The 19,163-nt window shown below is 42.0% G+C and overlaps 1 protein-coding gene across 1 annotated transcript; it reads left to right on the forward strand.

The window, feature by feature from the left end:
- Window positions 1-11,900, forward strand: ercc6l (excision repair cross-complementation group 6-like). Its single transcript, XM_037098084.1, has 3 exons — window positions 1-209; window positions 1,885-1,929; window positions 7,825-11,900. The coding sequence occupies exons 1-3, from the start codon at window positions 154-156 to the stop codon at window positions 11,618-11,620; spliced, it is 3,897 nt and encodes a 1,298-aa protein (XP_036953979.1). The 5' UTR covers window positions 1-153; the 3' UTR covers window positions 11,621-11,900.
- The last annotated feature ends 7,263 nt before the right edge of the window (window positions 11,901-19,163 follow it).

The following is a 19,163-nucleotide window of genomic DNA, read 5'->3' on the forward strand; positions in this document are numbered from 1 at the left end:
AAATGGCGGGGGCAAAGCCGCGGGTTCAAACACACCAACACACCGACTTCCTGGTTAGTGAAGCCTGCAGCAGCCGCCGGCGTGTGTTTCTGCTTCTGACCGGGAAAACGTCTACAGACCCGGCTGTGTTCGCCTCATCGTGTCGGTGTCAACATGGATGTTTCTCCGCAAAATGACGAAGTTGCGGCGATTTCCGAGAAACTGGAAAAGTGAGTAAAGCCAACAGTGTGGAGACTCGCTAACAGTTAGCATCATTGCTAACGTCCCACAGGTTGATTTAAGTGAGAGGCTAGCCGTTTCTGCTAACATGTTGTGTTGTTGTTAACGTGGTGCTGATGACAAAGTTACACTTTGTAGTTTAGTCTTTTTATTAAGACTAACTTAGTATCTTACATGTTCTCAGATAACTTTACTTAAGTATATTTCTAGAGTGTTTGTTTTTTGCTTTATTTCAGACTGAAATGTTTAACTTTTGTCTGACATTATTAGTTACTTCTCAGATTAAGATATGACATAAAACATATGATGTTGTTATAAAGAGGGAGATATATTTAAAGGTCCAGTGTGTAGGATTCAGGGGGACTCATTGGCAGAAATGAAATGTAACTTTATGTTGTCATTTGTGTGTAATAAGCTGAAACAGAGTCTGAGCAGCGCGTCCTCAGGCTCTGTGTAGTTTTGTAGAAGAAACTCAAACAGAATTTTAGTATTTACAATATTAATGAGTAATAATACAAACCTGTTTCCATACGTGAATAAATCTGCTGCTCTCAGAGGAAAATAAGGTCCCAGAACACTGTTTGAAGCTAGAAAGGTGGCAGGGTCCGCCACGTATAAACAAAGTAAAACAACAGAGAGTTTGTTCATTTAGTTAGAGCTTCCTCTTCTCATTAACATTTTATTCCACAGAACTACAGAGTGTTCCTTTAGAATAATATCACAATATATAACATAGACCTCGATATTTCAGAAATCTTATCAAAAGCACTTCGTAACTTTTAGAGCTGTTTGACAAAGTCATCATTTAACCAGATATGTCCCACTTTGATATCAGCATTGCAGCAATAATTTATTGGTGACTGTTGCTACTGTGACAACATCTGAACACAATGAGATTTCTGATCAGTAATCATCAGTAATGTGGATATAATGACTAAGAGGGTGAAGACAAGTATACAAACAAATCTGGTGTGTTCAGAAAATGACATCACTTGTAATGAGCCTTTAAAACAAGGGACAGACGTCACTTATGATGTATCACCTATAAACATATCCAGAAGCGGAGAGGGTTTGTAATCTCATACCACGATATCGATATATATCGTATATTTGTTGCTCAGCCCCACACGAAACTTACAATCTCGGTTTCTGGTACTTTACAATGAGCCTTTTATATCTGCAGAGAATCTTAAATGAAGGAGTTGGTGTAGAAATACTTTTATTTTGGACTGGGATCTGAGTACTTTTCCACCACTGTCTTGTTGTCTTAGATTCTGTTATTGCATGATGTGCTGACATTATGGGAAGTTTAATTATCCTCCTTTGGCCAACGAAGTTTGATTAATTATGGAAAATAACATCTGCCACTAAGAACCAGGTGTGTTGATAGATACAGAGTCCAACCACAGAAGAAGAACAGATCAGGATTATTTTAAACTACCAAACACTTACATCTTTACAGTAGTTTAAGCAGTCTCCAGACAGTTCAGTTTCTTGGTGCCATTCTTCTGCTGAGATTTTTAACGTTCAATAGTTGGACTTTGTTTAGGGGCTGTAATTGAACTTACTTGTATTAAACTTGTTGAGTCTGTGTTGCTGCATCTTGTGTGCTGGATGACGGTAACTGTGAGAGACATCAGTCTAACTCTGACTTTGTCTCGGCAGGTCTTTGTCCATGGACACAGACGACCAGATGGAGCAATACCACAGGTAATTCTCACAAAGAAATTGATGGTGTCCAAGGATAATTACACCCCCAAAATTCCTGTTTGGGTGGCGCATCACAATTGGTCTCTTCCAAACAAATGCATATGTATCTCTGTTGTGGTAGAAGTAATCAAAGGTTGATGGATAAGAACTAAGTGACCTCGATCCAAATTTAAAGTGAAACTCTCGCCTAAATGCAATCTAGGGTCTTTTTGTGAAAGTACCAAGTCAAACATTCGTTTAAAAGCATAATTACGATGAAAGCGACACTTTTTTTTGACACTAACATTTTTAATGGAGTTTTTTTTTTACATTTTAACAAAAAGATTCATCTTTTAATTATGTATGCCATTGCAGAATTTGATAGAAATCCACTTGACCGCTGGTCTGAGTTGTGCTGCATGATAATAGTCCTTCAAATTGGGAAGTTTATCTTTTTCCAGTTGTAAACTTTTCTTGTGGAATCCTAATAGGTAGACACTGGAAAAAATATAGTAATCTGGTCATAATTTAGTTTATAAATGTGGGCAAGCTGCTTCGTCAAAGTCACACCAAGATATTTGATGTTTTTTGATCGCCATTTTAATTGGTAAGTTCTCTTGATTTGTGGTGATGGGGTATAATATGCTCTTAGCTACCGATCAGATATAACAAGGGATCAATATATCAATATTATGACCAATTCAAGGAGTGCACTCAATATTCTGTATTATATAATATATAATATAATCTTTTCATCCGTAGCCTTATTTAGTCTTTTGAATGCACTCACATACTCTTTGCCCATTGTTTCCTTTGAAATTCCTGAAGTCTCTGCGTGGCTCACAGAGCAGTGTCCTCTGAGTTACCGACTCTTCCATCCCGGTCCTGGCTGCACCTCTCCCTGGTACCTCTGCCGTGATTCCCCTCCCGCTCAGCTCTTTCACCGTGTATTGAAGGAAGTTCACCAAGACAGATCTCGGGGATTTATCAGCGTCTGGTTTCAGCAGTAGAGCTTGATGCGCCCCTTATAATTGTCGTTATAATTCTAGATCCACGTTTGTTGGCAGAGGCAGTTCATTTTTCAGAAGTTGTTCGATGAGTTGTGTTACAGAGCTGCCCTCTGCTCCCTCTTGTAGACCAAAGATGCGGATGTTGTTCCGTCGGCTTCTTCCTTCTTGGTCTGTCAGCATATCTTGTAGTATTCTTCGTTGTTTAATAGATTGAGGTAGAGCTTCTTTTGCCTCCACGTTCCAGTTTTCAAGCTCTTCGATTCTCTGTTCGGTCTCTGTGATTCTCGTTGTTTGTGCAGCTAGCTGCTGTTGTTGCCTCTGTGAGCTGCTGGTTAATGTCCTTCTTAAAATCCTCGAGTTCGTCTTTGAATTCCTTCTTGTTTTCTTCTTTGAATGTGGTGAACTCCATTTTCAATTCGGTTTTAAAGTCCTCCAGTCTGACAGCAGCAGGAAGGACGGACCTGCGATCCCTCTCCTTCACACACTGAGGGTGTATCAGCCTGTTGAAGGAGCTGCCCAGTGCTGAGATAGTGTCCTGCAGGTGTGATGACAGCTTGTCCATCATCCTGCTCTCTCCCACCTCCTGCACTGAGTCAAGAGGGCATCCCAGATAAGTTTATCAAGTCTCCTCCTGTCTGCTGCACCAGCAGACTACTCCATAGAAAATGGCTGATGCCGCCACAGAGTCATAGAAAGAGGTCAGGAGGTCCCCCTGCACCCCAAAGGACCTGAGCTTCGTCAGCAGATACAGTCTGTTCATCTATCAGTCTGTAATAGTGTGTATCTATTTTTATCAAGATAATCGAAACAATACTAAGATCAAAATATGGAAATGTCACGTGAGGTCTCGCGTGGATAGTTGTTGCTGGAAGACAGTAGATGTGTAGAGACCCTGGTGATACTACCAACAAAGTTGTGTCGAGCCTTCGTAGTGTTTTAAAAATAGCGATTTTTTGATGCTACTATAGTATTTGCACTCCCAGTTTGACCCGAAAACGAAAATACAGTCAATCCTAAAAGTGGCTTTTTCCTCATAATTATGCTTTTAAATGAACATTTTACCGGGGAACATTCACAAAAAGACCCTCGGTTGTATTTTGGGGAGAGTTTCAATTTAAGTCTCTCTAAAACTAAATGAACTTCTCCAACATCTCTTCAATAAAATCTGCCAACAGTCAATATGAAAAAGTTTTAGTTTATCAACAGAAATGAGTCAGAAACTATTGTTATCATTAATGATTTATGTTAATTTTTCAAGAAAAATGACTTAATTTTGAATAGTTTCAGCTTCTTGGTGTGTTTTTTTTGTGTGTATTAAGTGAGCGTGAATTGAAATATCTTTATGTTTCAGGATGGTAGCTTGTCTGTGTTTACTCCTGCAGCAGAGCTCGGTATCACTGCTGACTTCCTCTTCATAGTCTGACTCAACTTGATCTGATATCAACTCACTTCAGGATATTTCCATTACAAACCAATATTGCTTGGATATGAAATATTTCAAAAGACAACTGATGCTGTAAATTGTACAATGAACCCTCTAACCTGATTTGTTATAAAAATAATGATGTTTCCTTGAATTATTGAATTGAATGGTTTCAGAGATTTATGGTTAAAATTTGCCTGTAGAGAAATATTGAGATATTGTCACAATATAAGTCTCTAATAAAAAAAAATATTCTGTAGCAAAGGAACAAAAAAGGTAATTACAGATTGGCCTGTCATGATAACACATTTTGCTGGACGATAAATTGTCCCAGAAATCATTGTGATAAATGATAATATTGTTGTTTTGAGACCACTTTCCAAATAATATATTGATAATGGCATAATAATGCAAGAACACCCTTTCAAAGATCAATAAACTTTTATTTCTAAAGAATATTTAGAATTGGAATTGGAATGTGAAGAAGACATTTTAAATATCCAAAATGAATAAACAGAACAACCAGAAACAATAAATAGAAAGGACTCTCGGTCTCTGCACAGCCAGAAACAGTAACGCTGACCCTTCAGTATGTCGTCTTTAGCTGTACAGTTCTGGAGCTGCTGTTTGTGACACGTATGTTCTCCCAGGCAGTTTGTCCTGGAAACCTGCATCAGATGACGATGCTTTAGGTGCAGATGCATGTTTGTTGTTTTGCCACTTTTAGTTGCTTTTGTTTTACAACAAATGTGACCTACCGGCTCGTCCAGGTGAAGTGGTTCACCGCGGTCATTCGGTTTGAATCCAAAGTGCTCCCACACTGCAGCTGTTGACTTCAGCATTGAAACCAATTCCATCTTTGTTTTTATTCCGTCAAACGTCAGCCGGCGCTCCGTCTGGCTCGCTGCTCCTCACGGGGCTCTCAGGCTGCTCGGTGTTATGTCAGGCCTCCCACACAGAGACTGACTGACTGACAGGAGGCTTCAGGTGAGAGACACCAGGAAAACAAACAAATGGAAATTATCGATTCCAGCAAAATTATCCAGCTCATTTTTATTCATCGTGTAATTAATTGATTTATTGATTATCGTGATAGGCCTATTGCAGATGTAGGCTTGTGTATTTCAGCAAAGGAAAGAAGTAGAAAAAGGAAAATGTGTTTGTAAATGACATAAACATGGCAGAGGTGTTTTTATGTCATCATGAACTGTCAGTGTGACAGAGTTCAGAGATTTATTTGCCAAATGGAAAATCTGCCTTCATTTGGAGTTTGTTGTGTGTTATTTCAGACACACAACCACAGAAAAAAGGCAAAAAAATGGATTTTATGAATCTATACTGTATCATTTAAATGAAGATTGATTTGAATCAGACAACAAATCTTTTAAAATCAGCGCTGCAGTGTTCCCTCCTCACTGCTGATGTGCAGTAGCTCATTCTGAGCAGCAGATGTCAGGCCAGGTGCTCTGATTAACTGTATTGATGACCAGTCTGCATGAAATTCATCTGAAGGTATTTCTACTGGTTGCTTTCTTCAGGTGTAGAGTCAGGAGTTGTGCTTTAGCCTAAAGCCCTGTATATTGACATAGTTTGTTTTTTATTTCCCATTTCGAAAAGTCTTTCTTCTGTATAAACCAGGAAGCAGCAACAGTGTCAAACAGGTTGTTATCATGATCCATTTGATAGACCTGCGGCCAATATTTTATTAGTTGTCAACAATTAAATTAATCCCTGACTACTCTGATAATCTGTGATTTGTTATAAGTGATTTTGGTTTGATATTGGTTTGTTAAATGTGAATATTTTCTGGTTTCCTTCCTCGTCTGTGACAGAAACTGAATCTGATTATCAGATTGTGGACAAAACAAAAAAACTGATTGGTTAATCACAAATATCTGCTATTAACAGCAGCCCTGATATTTGATTGATTACTCTGCGTGTTGTGATCCAGTTGCGTGAACAATAAAATGAGTGAAAAATACAAACAGTGCGTGAGAGTTTAACAGAGCTTCAACATTTCTTTGGAGAAGGTAGGAAAGATAAAGTACTTTTTTCAGTGTAAAGAAGTCCACACTGCAAAAAAAACTTCTAGCATCTGAATCCATGAGTTTGTTTTGAGCAACTTTTTGATTTCTGTTGATTTGTAACAAATACCAATTCAGAACCATCTCTTCATAATCAAGATGGCTTCGATCTACAGCACCTTCAGAAGACTGAAAACATGTATGACTGTGTGAAAGACTGCAGCTCAGCTGTGAGCGGTGGTGGCATGGGCTGTCGAGGACCTAGAGACCGGACAAAACTCCATACCAGGGGTGCCCCTGTCTAGTCTTCCATTTCTTAGCCATCAATCTCAGAAAAAACTTAAAATCAATTTTATTTGAGTCATACACACATTGAAGGTCTGGAATCTAGTCCAAAAGCAACTAAGAGGAGTTGTAGCTCTGTCATCACGGGCCGTGCCTGTAGTCGACTCGGTAACATCCATGTCAGACATTATGTTACGAACAATACAGATTGGGAACATTTACGAAAGGAACCTACTAATATAGAAAGCCATTTTAAGACATCTGTTTGAACACGGTTCCTCAACAAAAAAAAAATATCTCACATGTACAATAAGATAAGGATAGATATGTTGGATAATACACTACACATCAAACAACAATGGGAACTGGAGCTGAATGCAATAATAGAGGATGACTCTTTGGAAAACACATGTTCCAGATGCCATAGGTTGGAAGCCAACCAAAATTGACTGGAAGGTCAAAACCAGGTTCTTCAGGACAACAACTTTTCCTCCAAAAACAATCCCAGCAACAAATACTGGAGGAACTGTGGTATGGTCGGTGACCATACTCATATATTTAAATACAAATATTTTGGAAAAAGGCCAAAGAAGAACTGGAAAAAATCCTGGCAAAGGACATTCCCTTGGACCCTCTGTTATTTTTATAAGATGTATTTCCTGACGACATGTTTAACACAGAACAATGTTATTTATTACATGTTTTGTTGATGATTGCAAGAAAAATGATTACTACAACTGGATGAAACCTAACCCCCCCCCCCCCACGATCGCACAACGCTTACAGAAAGTAAAGCAAGTTAACATGATGGATTATATGACTGCCCAGTTTTATGAAAAGATGGATCTCGCTTAAGACTCTTATACCTCAAAAGCTAAATTCTATTTAAAATAACTACTGTAATCACCACCATCTGACTTATTTTTGTAAGAAAAGTGTGTGTGTGCTCTATCTTTATACAGTAATATCTGTATCTAATCTCAAGATGATTTTCTGTCTTTTTTTGTGATGTTAATTGCTTGTTAATGTGCATGAAAGGCAATAAAGTAACAAAAAAAGATAATGTCTTAATTCATCAATATGAGAAATTTACTGTTTAAAACATTTATTTCACGGCTGAGCTGTCTGCCAACATTTCTTATTAATAACCTTGATTTTTTTTTCTCTCTTACAGATTCATTCAGGATGGTAAAGACGTTGCCAAACAAGGCGACATGCACAAAGCTCTGAAGTTCTTCAAGTTGGCCTACAGCATCCACCAGAGTCAAAAACTTGAAAGCAGGATAAAGAAAATTGAGGAACTTATTTCACAGGCTGAAGATGATGAGGAAGAGTTTGTCAATGTAAACGGCAGCGGTTTGATGCTTTTCAAAGATTTATATGACAAGCTTTATGACTACCAGAGGAACGGAGTGGCCTTCATGTACAGTCTGTACAGAGACCGCCTGACAGGAGGGATCTTGGCAGATGACATGGGGCTTGGTAAAACCATCCAAGTGATCTCATTCCTCTCTGGCATGTATGATAATGAGCTGGTTAAACACACACTGCTGGTCATGCCAACATCCCTCATCACAAACTGGACCAAGGAGTTCGCCAAGTGGACCCCTGGCATGAGAGTCAAGGAGTTCCACGGTACCAGCAAAGGCGAGAGGACCAGGAATCTGGAGAAAGTGCAGAGGAGAGGTGGCGTCATCATCACCACGTACACTATGCTTATGAATAACTGGCAGCAACTGTCGTCATACCGTGGCCAAGAGTTCACATGGGACTACATGATCCTGGACGAGGCACATAAAATAAAAACCACAACTACAAAAACGGCCAAGAGTGCCTCCGCCATACCTTCGAACAACCGAGTTCTTCTCACAGGAACTCCAGTCCAGAACAACCTGAAAGAAATGTGGGCTCTCTTTGACTTTGCTTGCCAAGGCACTCTCCTTGGCACAGCTAAAACGTTTAAATCAGAGTACGAGAACCCCATCACTCGTGCCAGGGAGAAGGATGCCACTCCAGGGGAAAAGGCCCTTGGGTCCCGGATGTCTGAGAATCTCATGGCCATCATAAAACCGCACTTCCTCCGCAGAACAAAAGCAGAAGTGCAGAAAAATAAAATGAACGGTGCACACCAGTGCAAAGAGGCAGATACAGACAGAAAGGATGGCCAAGTTCCAGACCTTCCAATAGACTCTGGTGCAGTCATGCCCACACTGACGAGAAAGAACGATCTGATTGTCTGGACCTACCTAAGTTCTGTTCAGGAAGACATATACAGGCAGTTTATTTCACTGGACCATATCAAGGAGCTGCTCATGACCAGCAGATCACCTCTAGCTGAATTAACCATACTGAAAAAGCTGTGCGACCACCCAAGACTGCTCTCTGACGCTGCCATCGCTAAGTTAGGCTTGGAGGAAAGTACAGTTGAAAGTCAGCAGAGTGACGACACGGAGACGGACGCTCACAGCATCGCCAACATTCCCGACAACACCTTAATAGCTGAGTCTGGGAAACTTGTCTTTCTCTTTGCTCTTCTTGAAAGGCTGCAGCAAGAAGGCCACCGCACACTAGTCTTTGCTCATTACAGGAAAGTGCTCGACATCATTGAACGCATCCTGGGCAACAGAGGCTTCAAAGTCATGAGACTGGATGGCACAGTTACACAGATTGCAGAGAGAGAGAGACGCATCACTCAGTTCCAAACGGATGAAAGTTACTCCGTCTTCCTCCTGACCACACAGGTCGGAGGAGTTGGCATCACTTTAACAGCAGCAAACCGAGTTGTGATCTATGATCCCAGCTGGAACCCGGCAACAGATGCCCAGGCTGTTGACCGGGCGTACCGCATAGGCCAGACTGAAAACGTCGTCATCTATAGGCTGATCACCTGCGGCACAGTGGAGGAGAAGATCTACAGACGGCAGGTTTTCAAGGACTCCCTCATCAGACAGAATACCGGAGATAAAAAGAACCCTTTTCGGTACTTCAGTAAGCAGGAGCTGAAGGAGCTCTTCACTCTGGAGGACACCCGGTCCTCTTCCACACAGATGCAGCTCCAGGATCTGCACTCCAGACACCGACGGACAGACCCCGAACTGGACGAGCACATTGCCCACCTCCACGCCATGCAGATGTTTGGGATAACTGACCACGATCTCATGTTTTCCCTCGATGTCAACCACGATGAGGCCCCTGAGGACCAAGAGCACCAATACATTGAAGGGAGGGTCCAGAAGGCCCAGGAGCTGATGAAGGCTGAGTCAGAGTTACAGATGCAGCTGGCAGAGAGCATGGCATCAAGCACAGAACCAGCCTGGCTCAGACAACCAGTGGAGAACAACAACAGAGAGCGCTCTCATGAGAAAAAAAGAAATCCTAGACCAAGTCCTTCCTATCCACAACATGACAGCAACTTTAACCGGTCAGCGATCGTGGTGGACTTGGACCAGTCTTGTTCTGGCGAGATGGAAGACCAACAGAATCTGAGTGACAGAATTATTGATCTAACTGCAGATCAAAGTATGACAGAAGAACAACCTGTTGTAAATATCAGCGAAGACAAGCTTTCAGAACCGGATCTGGATTCTCTGAAACACCAATCTGTCAAGCAGGAGAAGAGTAACTTAGACGCAGCCGATGCCTCTCCTCAACAAGTGCTTCAGGGATCTTTGGCCATGTCAGAGGTCAATGATGCAGATGATCCTGCAGATGCCTCCGTTCAAGAACTGATGGACGAGTCTGTGATGTCTGAGGCTGCTGTTGCTTCAGGAGGTGACAGCAGCCAGCAATACCTCACAGCGTTTGATGATGAACAGCTCAGTGGATTCTCCCACTCAGAACATGACTCTAAGATGGACCTGGGGCACCCACATTTCACACCCCTGCAAAACAAAAGACTTTCTGTCTTGCAAGCATCCAATTCAAGCTTCAAAGCAGACACATCGTCCAGAGTCAGCACCAGGCTGGAGTCCTTCGAAGGCAACTTCAATTTACAGCTCGAGGACAGTGACATGTTCTCAGACCAGGATGTCCTGGATCCACAGGATACAGAAGCAGAGGAGAAGAAGTTACTTTCACAGCTACAGATCGACGGGAGTTTTGATGTATATAAATCTCTTTCTGAGAGACAACATGAAGAAGCACTCGGGCGAAGCCTCAACGGTGTCCATAACTCTAAGATGGAGTCGATTAACGATTCCATTATAACCACCAAGAAGAAACGAGCAGCAGTGATTTATGACAGTGATGAAGATGCTGATGATGATAAGCAGGAATTGAACAGGAGTCAGTTGGACAACTCCTTCCAGGTTCTTGGAGCCTCCACACCTAAATCAGCACCATCTGGCTCCACCCCTCTCCAATCAAGAAAGAGCATCGGAGGAAACACCTCCGTGGCTTCACGCCGCTCCCTCCTCCACTCCATCATCCAAGACCTGGAGGAGGAGGAGGCGGAGGAAGAGGAGGAGGAGGAGGGTTACAATGAAGACATTTCAGAGAGACATTCTGATGAGGCTGAAGAGGAGGAGATCATCAGTTCAACCCATGATGAGCTCCAACTGGAGGAGACCATCGGAGAGACATTAAACACAGAGGACGAGGAGGAGTTAGAAGAAGTAGAGGAGGAGGAGGAGGAGGAGTACTCTAAGTCAAGAGACAGAGTTGATGAGTCTGAAGAGGAAATGAGCAGTAACCTGGAAGAATCAACCAGCGATCCTGAGCTCACCTCCTCCGAGAGAATGGATCAGTGCACCGTCTCTCCAGGAGTCAAGATGAACGGCACAAAAGATGTTGCCACGTCGGATGATGAGAGCTACGACTCCCTGGTCAGCAGAGGGAGGGAGTGCTACAGCAGAGGGGAGCTGGATGACGCCCTCGGCTTCTTCCTGAGAGCGATCGACATCAAACCTGGAGATCCTGAAATTCAGCTCATGACCATCCAACTGTACCGGCAGCTGAGTCAGAGAAGATAACATCTGTTCTAAACAATCAATATTCAATAAATCCAATGTGCATTTAATTAGAGCCTGATACTGGATTTTTAGGGGGTGATATGATAATTGAGCAATGAGCCGTCAAGTGTGGTAATCAATATCAAAAAGATACAAATGTAATGGAGAATGGATATTTGACAGTTTGACAATAAAATTTATCATCCAAAAAGGAAACTTTCCAGGAAATGTAAAGGTTAGAGTCTTTTCTAAATGATGTTCTGGGAAAAAAATAAAAATGATAATATCTGTGCATAACGTATATGCCGATAATGATCTGTCTATGAGTCAATATTGCCCCAAAAATATGTCAGTCTGGCTCAATTAATAATACTGTAATATAATGAACATGTGTTGACATCAATAAGGAACTATTTTGGGATGATTTATAGATCAGTGTCTGTCAAAACTTCCTCAGTGATGTTATCAGTTGTTTTGTTTAGCCAACAGTTCTAAACCTTAAGATACAGAATTTTCTACAAGACATCACATGTAACCACAGCTCGGTGTTCAATGTTTAATGTTTTTGCCTGAAAATTGATTAAAATTTGTTTTTTGAAAAAGAAAAAAGGGCTGCACTAGAATTGCACTCTGTGGATCACACACCTCCGCTAACGTCCAGCAGCACCCTGTAACCCAACCAAGCCAAAGCTAATATCAAATACAACATTTAAATCTGCTAGGTCCAGATATTAGTCAGGATCCACATTAAACTGTACTCACTCGTACAGATATATGGATACCAGACGCCTAAATGCGCAATACAGACATTTCTTCATGAACTGCCCGGCGGTCGGAATGTTTTTTTTACCTCATAAAACGACTGCAGTCCTGTAGAGAGAGAGTGGCGCCTCCTCCGTTCACTGCAAATGTTCAGTTTTTTCACAGCAATGGTGAAACACGGAGCCCCTCAAAAGGTCCCGGAAGTTAGCACAAGCTAACCACCGCTCAATGTAATTCCTATAGAGAACACAGTCGGAGCAGCACTTCTTCACAGTAAAATGTTTAAAGAATGACATTATCACATCAGTAGTGCGTTGGAATTAAATTGACATGAGTAATTAAGTATGTATGTGATTGTTCCCATCTAGATTAGAAGATTGAGAGAATATTAACAGATAAAAGTTTAGGCTAACTAGCACACTGGATAATGATGGCAACACATACAACAGGCTGATAAATGTCAATTCTGTTCTCTAAATATAATTTAATCCAATGCTGTTAATTTATACTAGCAGCGAGGTTAATATGTAGGCAGTGACACTGGAAACATGGTAAGGTGGGTCAAGCACAATAAGTCATACTAAATGGGAATTACCTTCAGTATTAATAAAGGAATCAGACTAAACATAACTGTCAGTAAGTGTCATATTATTTGATACACCTGTGCAACATCATGCAGTGCAGTACAACAGCTGTGCCATAAATTCTGCTTTTATAAATCTTATACATGTTCAGTTTTGTTGACATTATCAGAAAGGTGTTCATTCTACTTTATGTTTATGTTGCCTTGAAGTATTTTAATTGAAAGGGCAAAATATCAGCAGCACTGATGAATATAACGCACTGCAGCACAGCAGCATCCACTATGACTCCTGTAATAAAAAGCTACCAGAATGATCAGCTTTTTGACGATGTCAACTAAAAATAGAAATGTATAAGTTTGATAAATGCAGTATGTGTGGCAGAACAGTTGAACTGGATTGTCTTAGAGTGCACGAGTGTGCCTCATGACATGGGTGATGAGTCTGTATATTAGTAACTGTAATGAATATATAGTTAATTAATAATTTAAATAATCATACAGCATTGATGCACATCAGGAGAACTGAAGATTAAGGACCAAAGATCTTGCAGCTCAGGAGTGATGATGAGGATGTTGCATGTCTCTTGTTAATGACTGTAGTTGGTGGAACAGTGATGTTTGCAGGATACAGGTTGGTGGAGAGGCAGTGATGTTGGCTTTATCCTGAAACACTTCCAGCTGTTCTGGGGTTGCTTGATGTTGAACCGAGGCCACTGTTCTCTTTCACCTTCTTGGTTTGGCTTTTGCTTCCAAGATGGCCATATTTTAAGAGTTGTTTTTTCCTGTCATTTTGTATTTTTGTTGCTTCAATCTGCAGGCTCAACCTAATAAATCTCCCGATGATCTTTTCTTTTACTCCACAGCATGATGGACTCTGGCTGGAGAGTGCCAGAGCTTCCTTCTCCAACACACCCACTGCGTTTAGAAGCTCCATGAGGGAGGATCCAGTCTTTGTCCCAAACAGTTCCTCGATGTGGTGAATGACATCAGAGGCTTCTTGGGGTGAAAATTTGCAGCTCCCCTTCTCTTGGTTTTTGCATAGTTTTTCCTGTTCTGTGAAAACTTCCCAGTGGTGTGGTGTTTGAGAGTGTGCCAAAGTGTAAATGCCTTGTTTGAATACGTCATGTCATTGTCTGTAACCGCTTATTTCTTTCCATGGGGTCGTGACGTGTTGCTGCTGGAGCCAATCCCAGCCTTGTCTCAGGGCGAGGGCTCCCTGGGCAAGTCACCAGCTCATCACAGGGCCCTGATGAGCAACGTGGGGTTCAGTATCTTGTGATCCTTGTTTCTGTTGAAATGTGATTGGCTCGGCTGCTCAGTCAATCATTAAACCATTATTTTCCTCTTTAAAAAGAAAAGAAAGAGGAGCGGGATGAATTAAAATCAGCAAATGTAGTTTCTGGGCTCTCATCATTAAAGGTGTCGACCTGTTGTGTATCTTTATTGAAACAGATCTCAAGCCTGCATCTGAACCAGGTGGCCTGGTGTTCTCAGATGCTTCTGTTCTATCAGAAATCCTATCGAGCCTTCCATGACGTCAGAGGTGAGAGATTTTATCAGAAGTGTATTTATGGAAAAAGTTGATTAAGATGACATTACAAGTTGAGTTAAAATGTGTGATATTATATATATTTTTGGGGGGCGGCTGTAGCTCAGCGGGTAGAGCAGGTCACCAGTGAGCGGAAGGTCACTGGTGTGAATGGCTCCCCTGGGGTGGTGCTGAGCTGCATGTCGAAGTGTCCTTGAGCAAGATACTGAACCCCAAAACTGCTCCTGATGTGCAGTTGGCACCTTGTGTGGCGGCCTCTGCCATCGGTGAGGACCCTGCGATGAGCTGGTGACTCATCCTGTGACACTTAAACACTGTCAAAAGTACAAGAACACAAAAACAACATTGTTCCAGTAACAAGAAGAAACCAACATCATCAGACACTGAGACGTGCACTGGCTGACATTACGAACGATTAGAAATGAAGACGTTAACAACTGGAAATGACAAGTTGCTGAGTAACAGATGAATTAATATCAGACAAACTCATCTCCCATCCACAGTGTGTGATGTTCCAGAAGGCTCCAACATGAGACCTTAAAGCCAGCTGAACACATGTGATGACATCATGATGAGCTGTAAAATGTTCTCAGGTCAAACAGCTTCCAGCAGTCGGCCTGTTGACTGATCTCTGTCTGCTGGAATATAACAAAGGAAACATTCACATTCTTAACGTATGTCAACAGCTCCAGGTGACAGAATCCAGGATGCTGCTAACAGTCACTACACCTTTATTCTATATTCTATATTTGATTACAACAGTTAACGAATGGTTGCATGAACGAGTCTGAAATTATCAACATCCTCCACCCACGATAACATTCAGAGGGAAACGATGCACAAGGAAAGATAAAGACACAAATACACAGTCTGACTGAGGACAGCTCGTCATATCAATGTCAACCTGTCAGCTGAGCCTGAACATCGTGTCTCACCTTCTCCAGCTTCATAAAGTCCAACACATCTCTGGTCCGCTGTGCAAATGTTGGAGGATGAGTGATTGTAGTTGAAGCCAGAGCGAGCGTGCAGCTGACGCTCACAACATGTCGGGACTGTGGTGAAGTGAGAGTCCAGATCCAGATCCAGCTGCGTTACTTTGACCTGGTGTTGGCAGTAAGAGGACGGTTAGATCAGCTACAGAACACAGAGGTTCCACTGAGGGCCCGTCCATAAATATTATCAATATGGTTCATCAGGTTATAGCAGGTCATGTGACCCAGAGACTCCAGATCCATGCTGGTGGTTTCACTGCTCTGGATAATTAGGACACGCGTCTTTGTTATGGACTTTAGTGCTCGTCATGTTTTATATGAATATTTGTTATCAAGTCAGCATTTTTCTCTCAGAAGCTTCCAGATCACTCAAAATGCCACAAAAGTCTTCTTGTTGACTGACGCACCTCTTTTTATTGATTATAGCTCCTCGTGGTCTTATCAATAACACTTGTATATGAGCAGTCATGCAGAAGGAATGAGAAAACCTTCAGAACCAGCACATGTTGTGACCCGGTTCCTCCCTTGGACAACAGTTTCTGCCCTGCAGCTCTAAAGGGGATTTACATGTTGGTCAGTAACCAGGTCCTGTTTGCCTTCGCCGGCGGCGGACAGGTGTCAACAGGTGTGCTGCGAGGAGAGAAGCATAAATACCTGTCGTAGAGACGCTCTCAGCATCAGACGGTCTTCAGGTGAAGACAGAAGAGAAGCTGAGAGAAGCAAACATGGTCCGACTGAGCCTCATCGTCCTCGGCCGTGAGTCTCCTCTCAGATGTAGTGGAGCACATTCATACAGTCCAGTGCTCACTGACTGACTGAGGAAATGTACTTAGTTACTCTCCGTGACTCCGGTGTTGTGTTACCGTGTTGTGTTACTGTGTTGTGTTACAGTGTTGTGTTACAGTGTTGTGTTACTGTGTTGTGTTACAGTGTTGTGTTACTGTGTTGTGTTACAGTGCTGGTTGCAGCTTGGTGTTCCACTGGAGCTGCTGGTGAGTTTTTATTCTGATTCATTATTTACTGTTCTGCTGCTTTCACAACTTTTTATGAAATGATCAGTTCATGAGTGTTAACATAGAGATGTAAATGTAAATGATGATGTGATGATGTCACTTCAGTCTCACCCGTGTGTGTTCACAGAGAATTGGCGAGTCAAGACTCTTCCGAAGCACACACAGTTGTCCTGCCGTGAGTCAACACACACTCGTCTTTCTGTCCTCGTCAGCTACGTTCAGTCTGTTTGTCAGCTTGTGACCGAATGAAGCGACGTCGTCACTGTGTGACACTTCTCTCTCCTCCAGGTTCTGGCCTGGTGATGAAGTATGTAGGCTGTTACCGCAGGAAAAACTGTTCCGGGCCGACCTTCACCAGCAATTACGCGGCATGTACCAGCGCGAAAACACTTTTATACATGTTCCGAAAGTAAGACAACATCCACATGATTCACGTTCCGTTCATTGGAGGGACAAATGTAGAGATGCGCAGTGTGCGGTCCACCTCTGGTTCTGGTTATGATCACGTCTCCTCTCTGTTTCCAGCTGTAACTTGAAGAGATCCTGTAAGGTCTCAGACTCCTTCAAGAAAGGTTCATTTCACTGTCTATACAGATGTGAGAGGGCCTGACTGTAAGTAGACACACATACGCACACAGACACACACTAGGGATGGAGAGTACCAGCCACTGTGGCGGGTTCAGTCCAGTCAGATCTGATCCAATTCATCTTAATGATTGATATGTTGGTGAGGGCATAACAGTGCGCTTTCCACAACCCCAGAGTTCGATCCGGTCAAATTATATGTTCCTGATTGGACCAAAGTGTCAGTTGGACTTAAGACGGGCCGGAATTCCAACACGACTCGAACGGCCATAAGCTCATTCTGACCACTAGATACTCGATACTCTATAATCTCTTATGTAAATACCCAACTGAGTGATTAATGCATTCATTGTGTCATAATATTTTTTAAAAAGCTAAATAACAAGTTTAATGATACATTTTTCAATATTCCTATCATCACACATAGTAAACTGTAATTATTACATATTTACACATGATTTTAACAGAGAAAACTCAGAACAAGAAAATTAACAATTAAAAGCAACTTATTTGATTATGAAACATTTTATTTTAACACTTAATAATATATAATATTGGATTAGAAGTAGATGGCAAATTGTATGTGGAAGTTATAATGCCAAAATGGAGCCACCCACCAGGTGTGACGTAGGTGAAAGCTTTTGATAAGTTTTTTTCCACAGATGCTACCTGCAAAGTTTGGTGCAAATCGGTCAAATGGCCGAGGAGGAGTTGGAAAAAATACGTTTTTCATTTATAGTGAGTTTTCGAATGGAAATTTTCTGCGAAAGTGGGCGTGGCTTACATCACACCATTCAGGTGAATTCATGGAACACACAGATATAAAGTTTAACGTTTAAATGTCAGCCATATTATGTGGCATGTGGTATATTATATTATATGTAACCTGCTGGTTATTTTTGGTGTGTGCGTTACAGGGGCCAGTCTAAACCATGCCCACGAATTTCACTGACATAATAGTCATGGTGTGGGCACAGTGACACATATTCAATTAGACTGCCACCAGAGCGCCACCTAGTGGCGGATTGGTAACCATTTTGTCAGCTGTCCTCAGGAGGGAATTGGCAATAATTGTTCCAAGTTTTTTCTTAATCCAACCAACCGATGTTGAGATATAAACATTTACGGGCTCACGGGGAAGTAGTCACATGAGTTTGATGTACCGTATTGACCCGAATATAGGACGAGGTTTATTTCTATGAAAATAATGTGAAAAGTTGGGGTCGTCTTATAACCGGGGTCTAACCGCTGACACATGCTGTTAGTTGTCTGGGTCGCTACACGACTGCAACGGCAGAGGGCGCCATCTTATTGTAGAGACGTCACTGACACTGTGGCTGTCATCTGTCAATCACAGCGGAGAAGAAGTGACAGGAGATGAAACATGGAGCGCTGCTGTGATTGTACAGAGCAAAGTGAATCAAAAGTGGGGCAAGTTTACAGACATCTGAGGTGGAGCTATGATGCTGATTTTAAGATAATGGTGGTCAATGCAGCAGAGGCGCCAAACAACTGTCAGCCAGCTGAGAAATATAGAGTTACGGAGTGTAACGTTCGAAGATGACGTGTCCAAAAAGACCGACTGAAAAACGCTAACAGTAAGAGAAAAGCTTATCGTGGTCCTCCAAGCGGCCGCTTCCAAGAGACTGACAGGAGGGTCTGTGAGTTTGTTATTGAAAAACAAATTTTGGTGATCAGGGTATTTTTTTGAAGACTGGTCTTGAAAAGAGGGGTCGTCTTATAATCGGGGCATCCTATATTCAGGTCAATACGGTAATTCGGACCAACCAATGTGGAGATATGCAACACTTTCTGTTTTGAGCAAAATATACAGGAAATTGTTATTTAATAACTAGAGTATTGTTTGGAATATCAAATTTCTTTTAATAACTTTTTGTCAGGAGGGTCCACAGATGCTGGCAGCATGCCCCGACAAGCGTGGACTGCGAACTGGCTCCTCCTTGAACCGGCACCTTATCATGGTGGAGGGGTTTGAGCACCTGAATGATCCAAGGGGCTTAATGCCCCTGATAGGGTCTCCCAAGGCAAACCTTGTCCTAGGTGACGGGTCAGACTAAGA

Source organism: Acanthopagrus latus, chromosome 5, assembly GCF_904848185.1.
Source record: "Acanthopagrus latus isolate v.2019 chromosome 5, fAcaLat1.1, whole genome shotgun sequence".
Lineage (NCBI taxonomy): Eukaryota > Metazoa > Chordata > Actinopteri > Spariformes > Sparidae > Acanthopagrus > Acanthopagrus latus.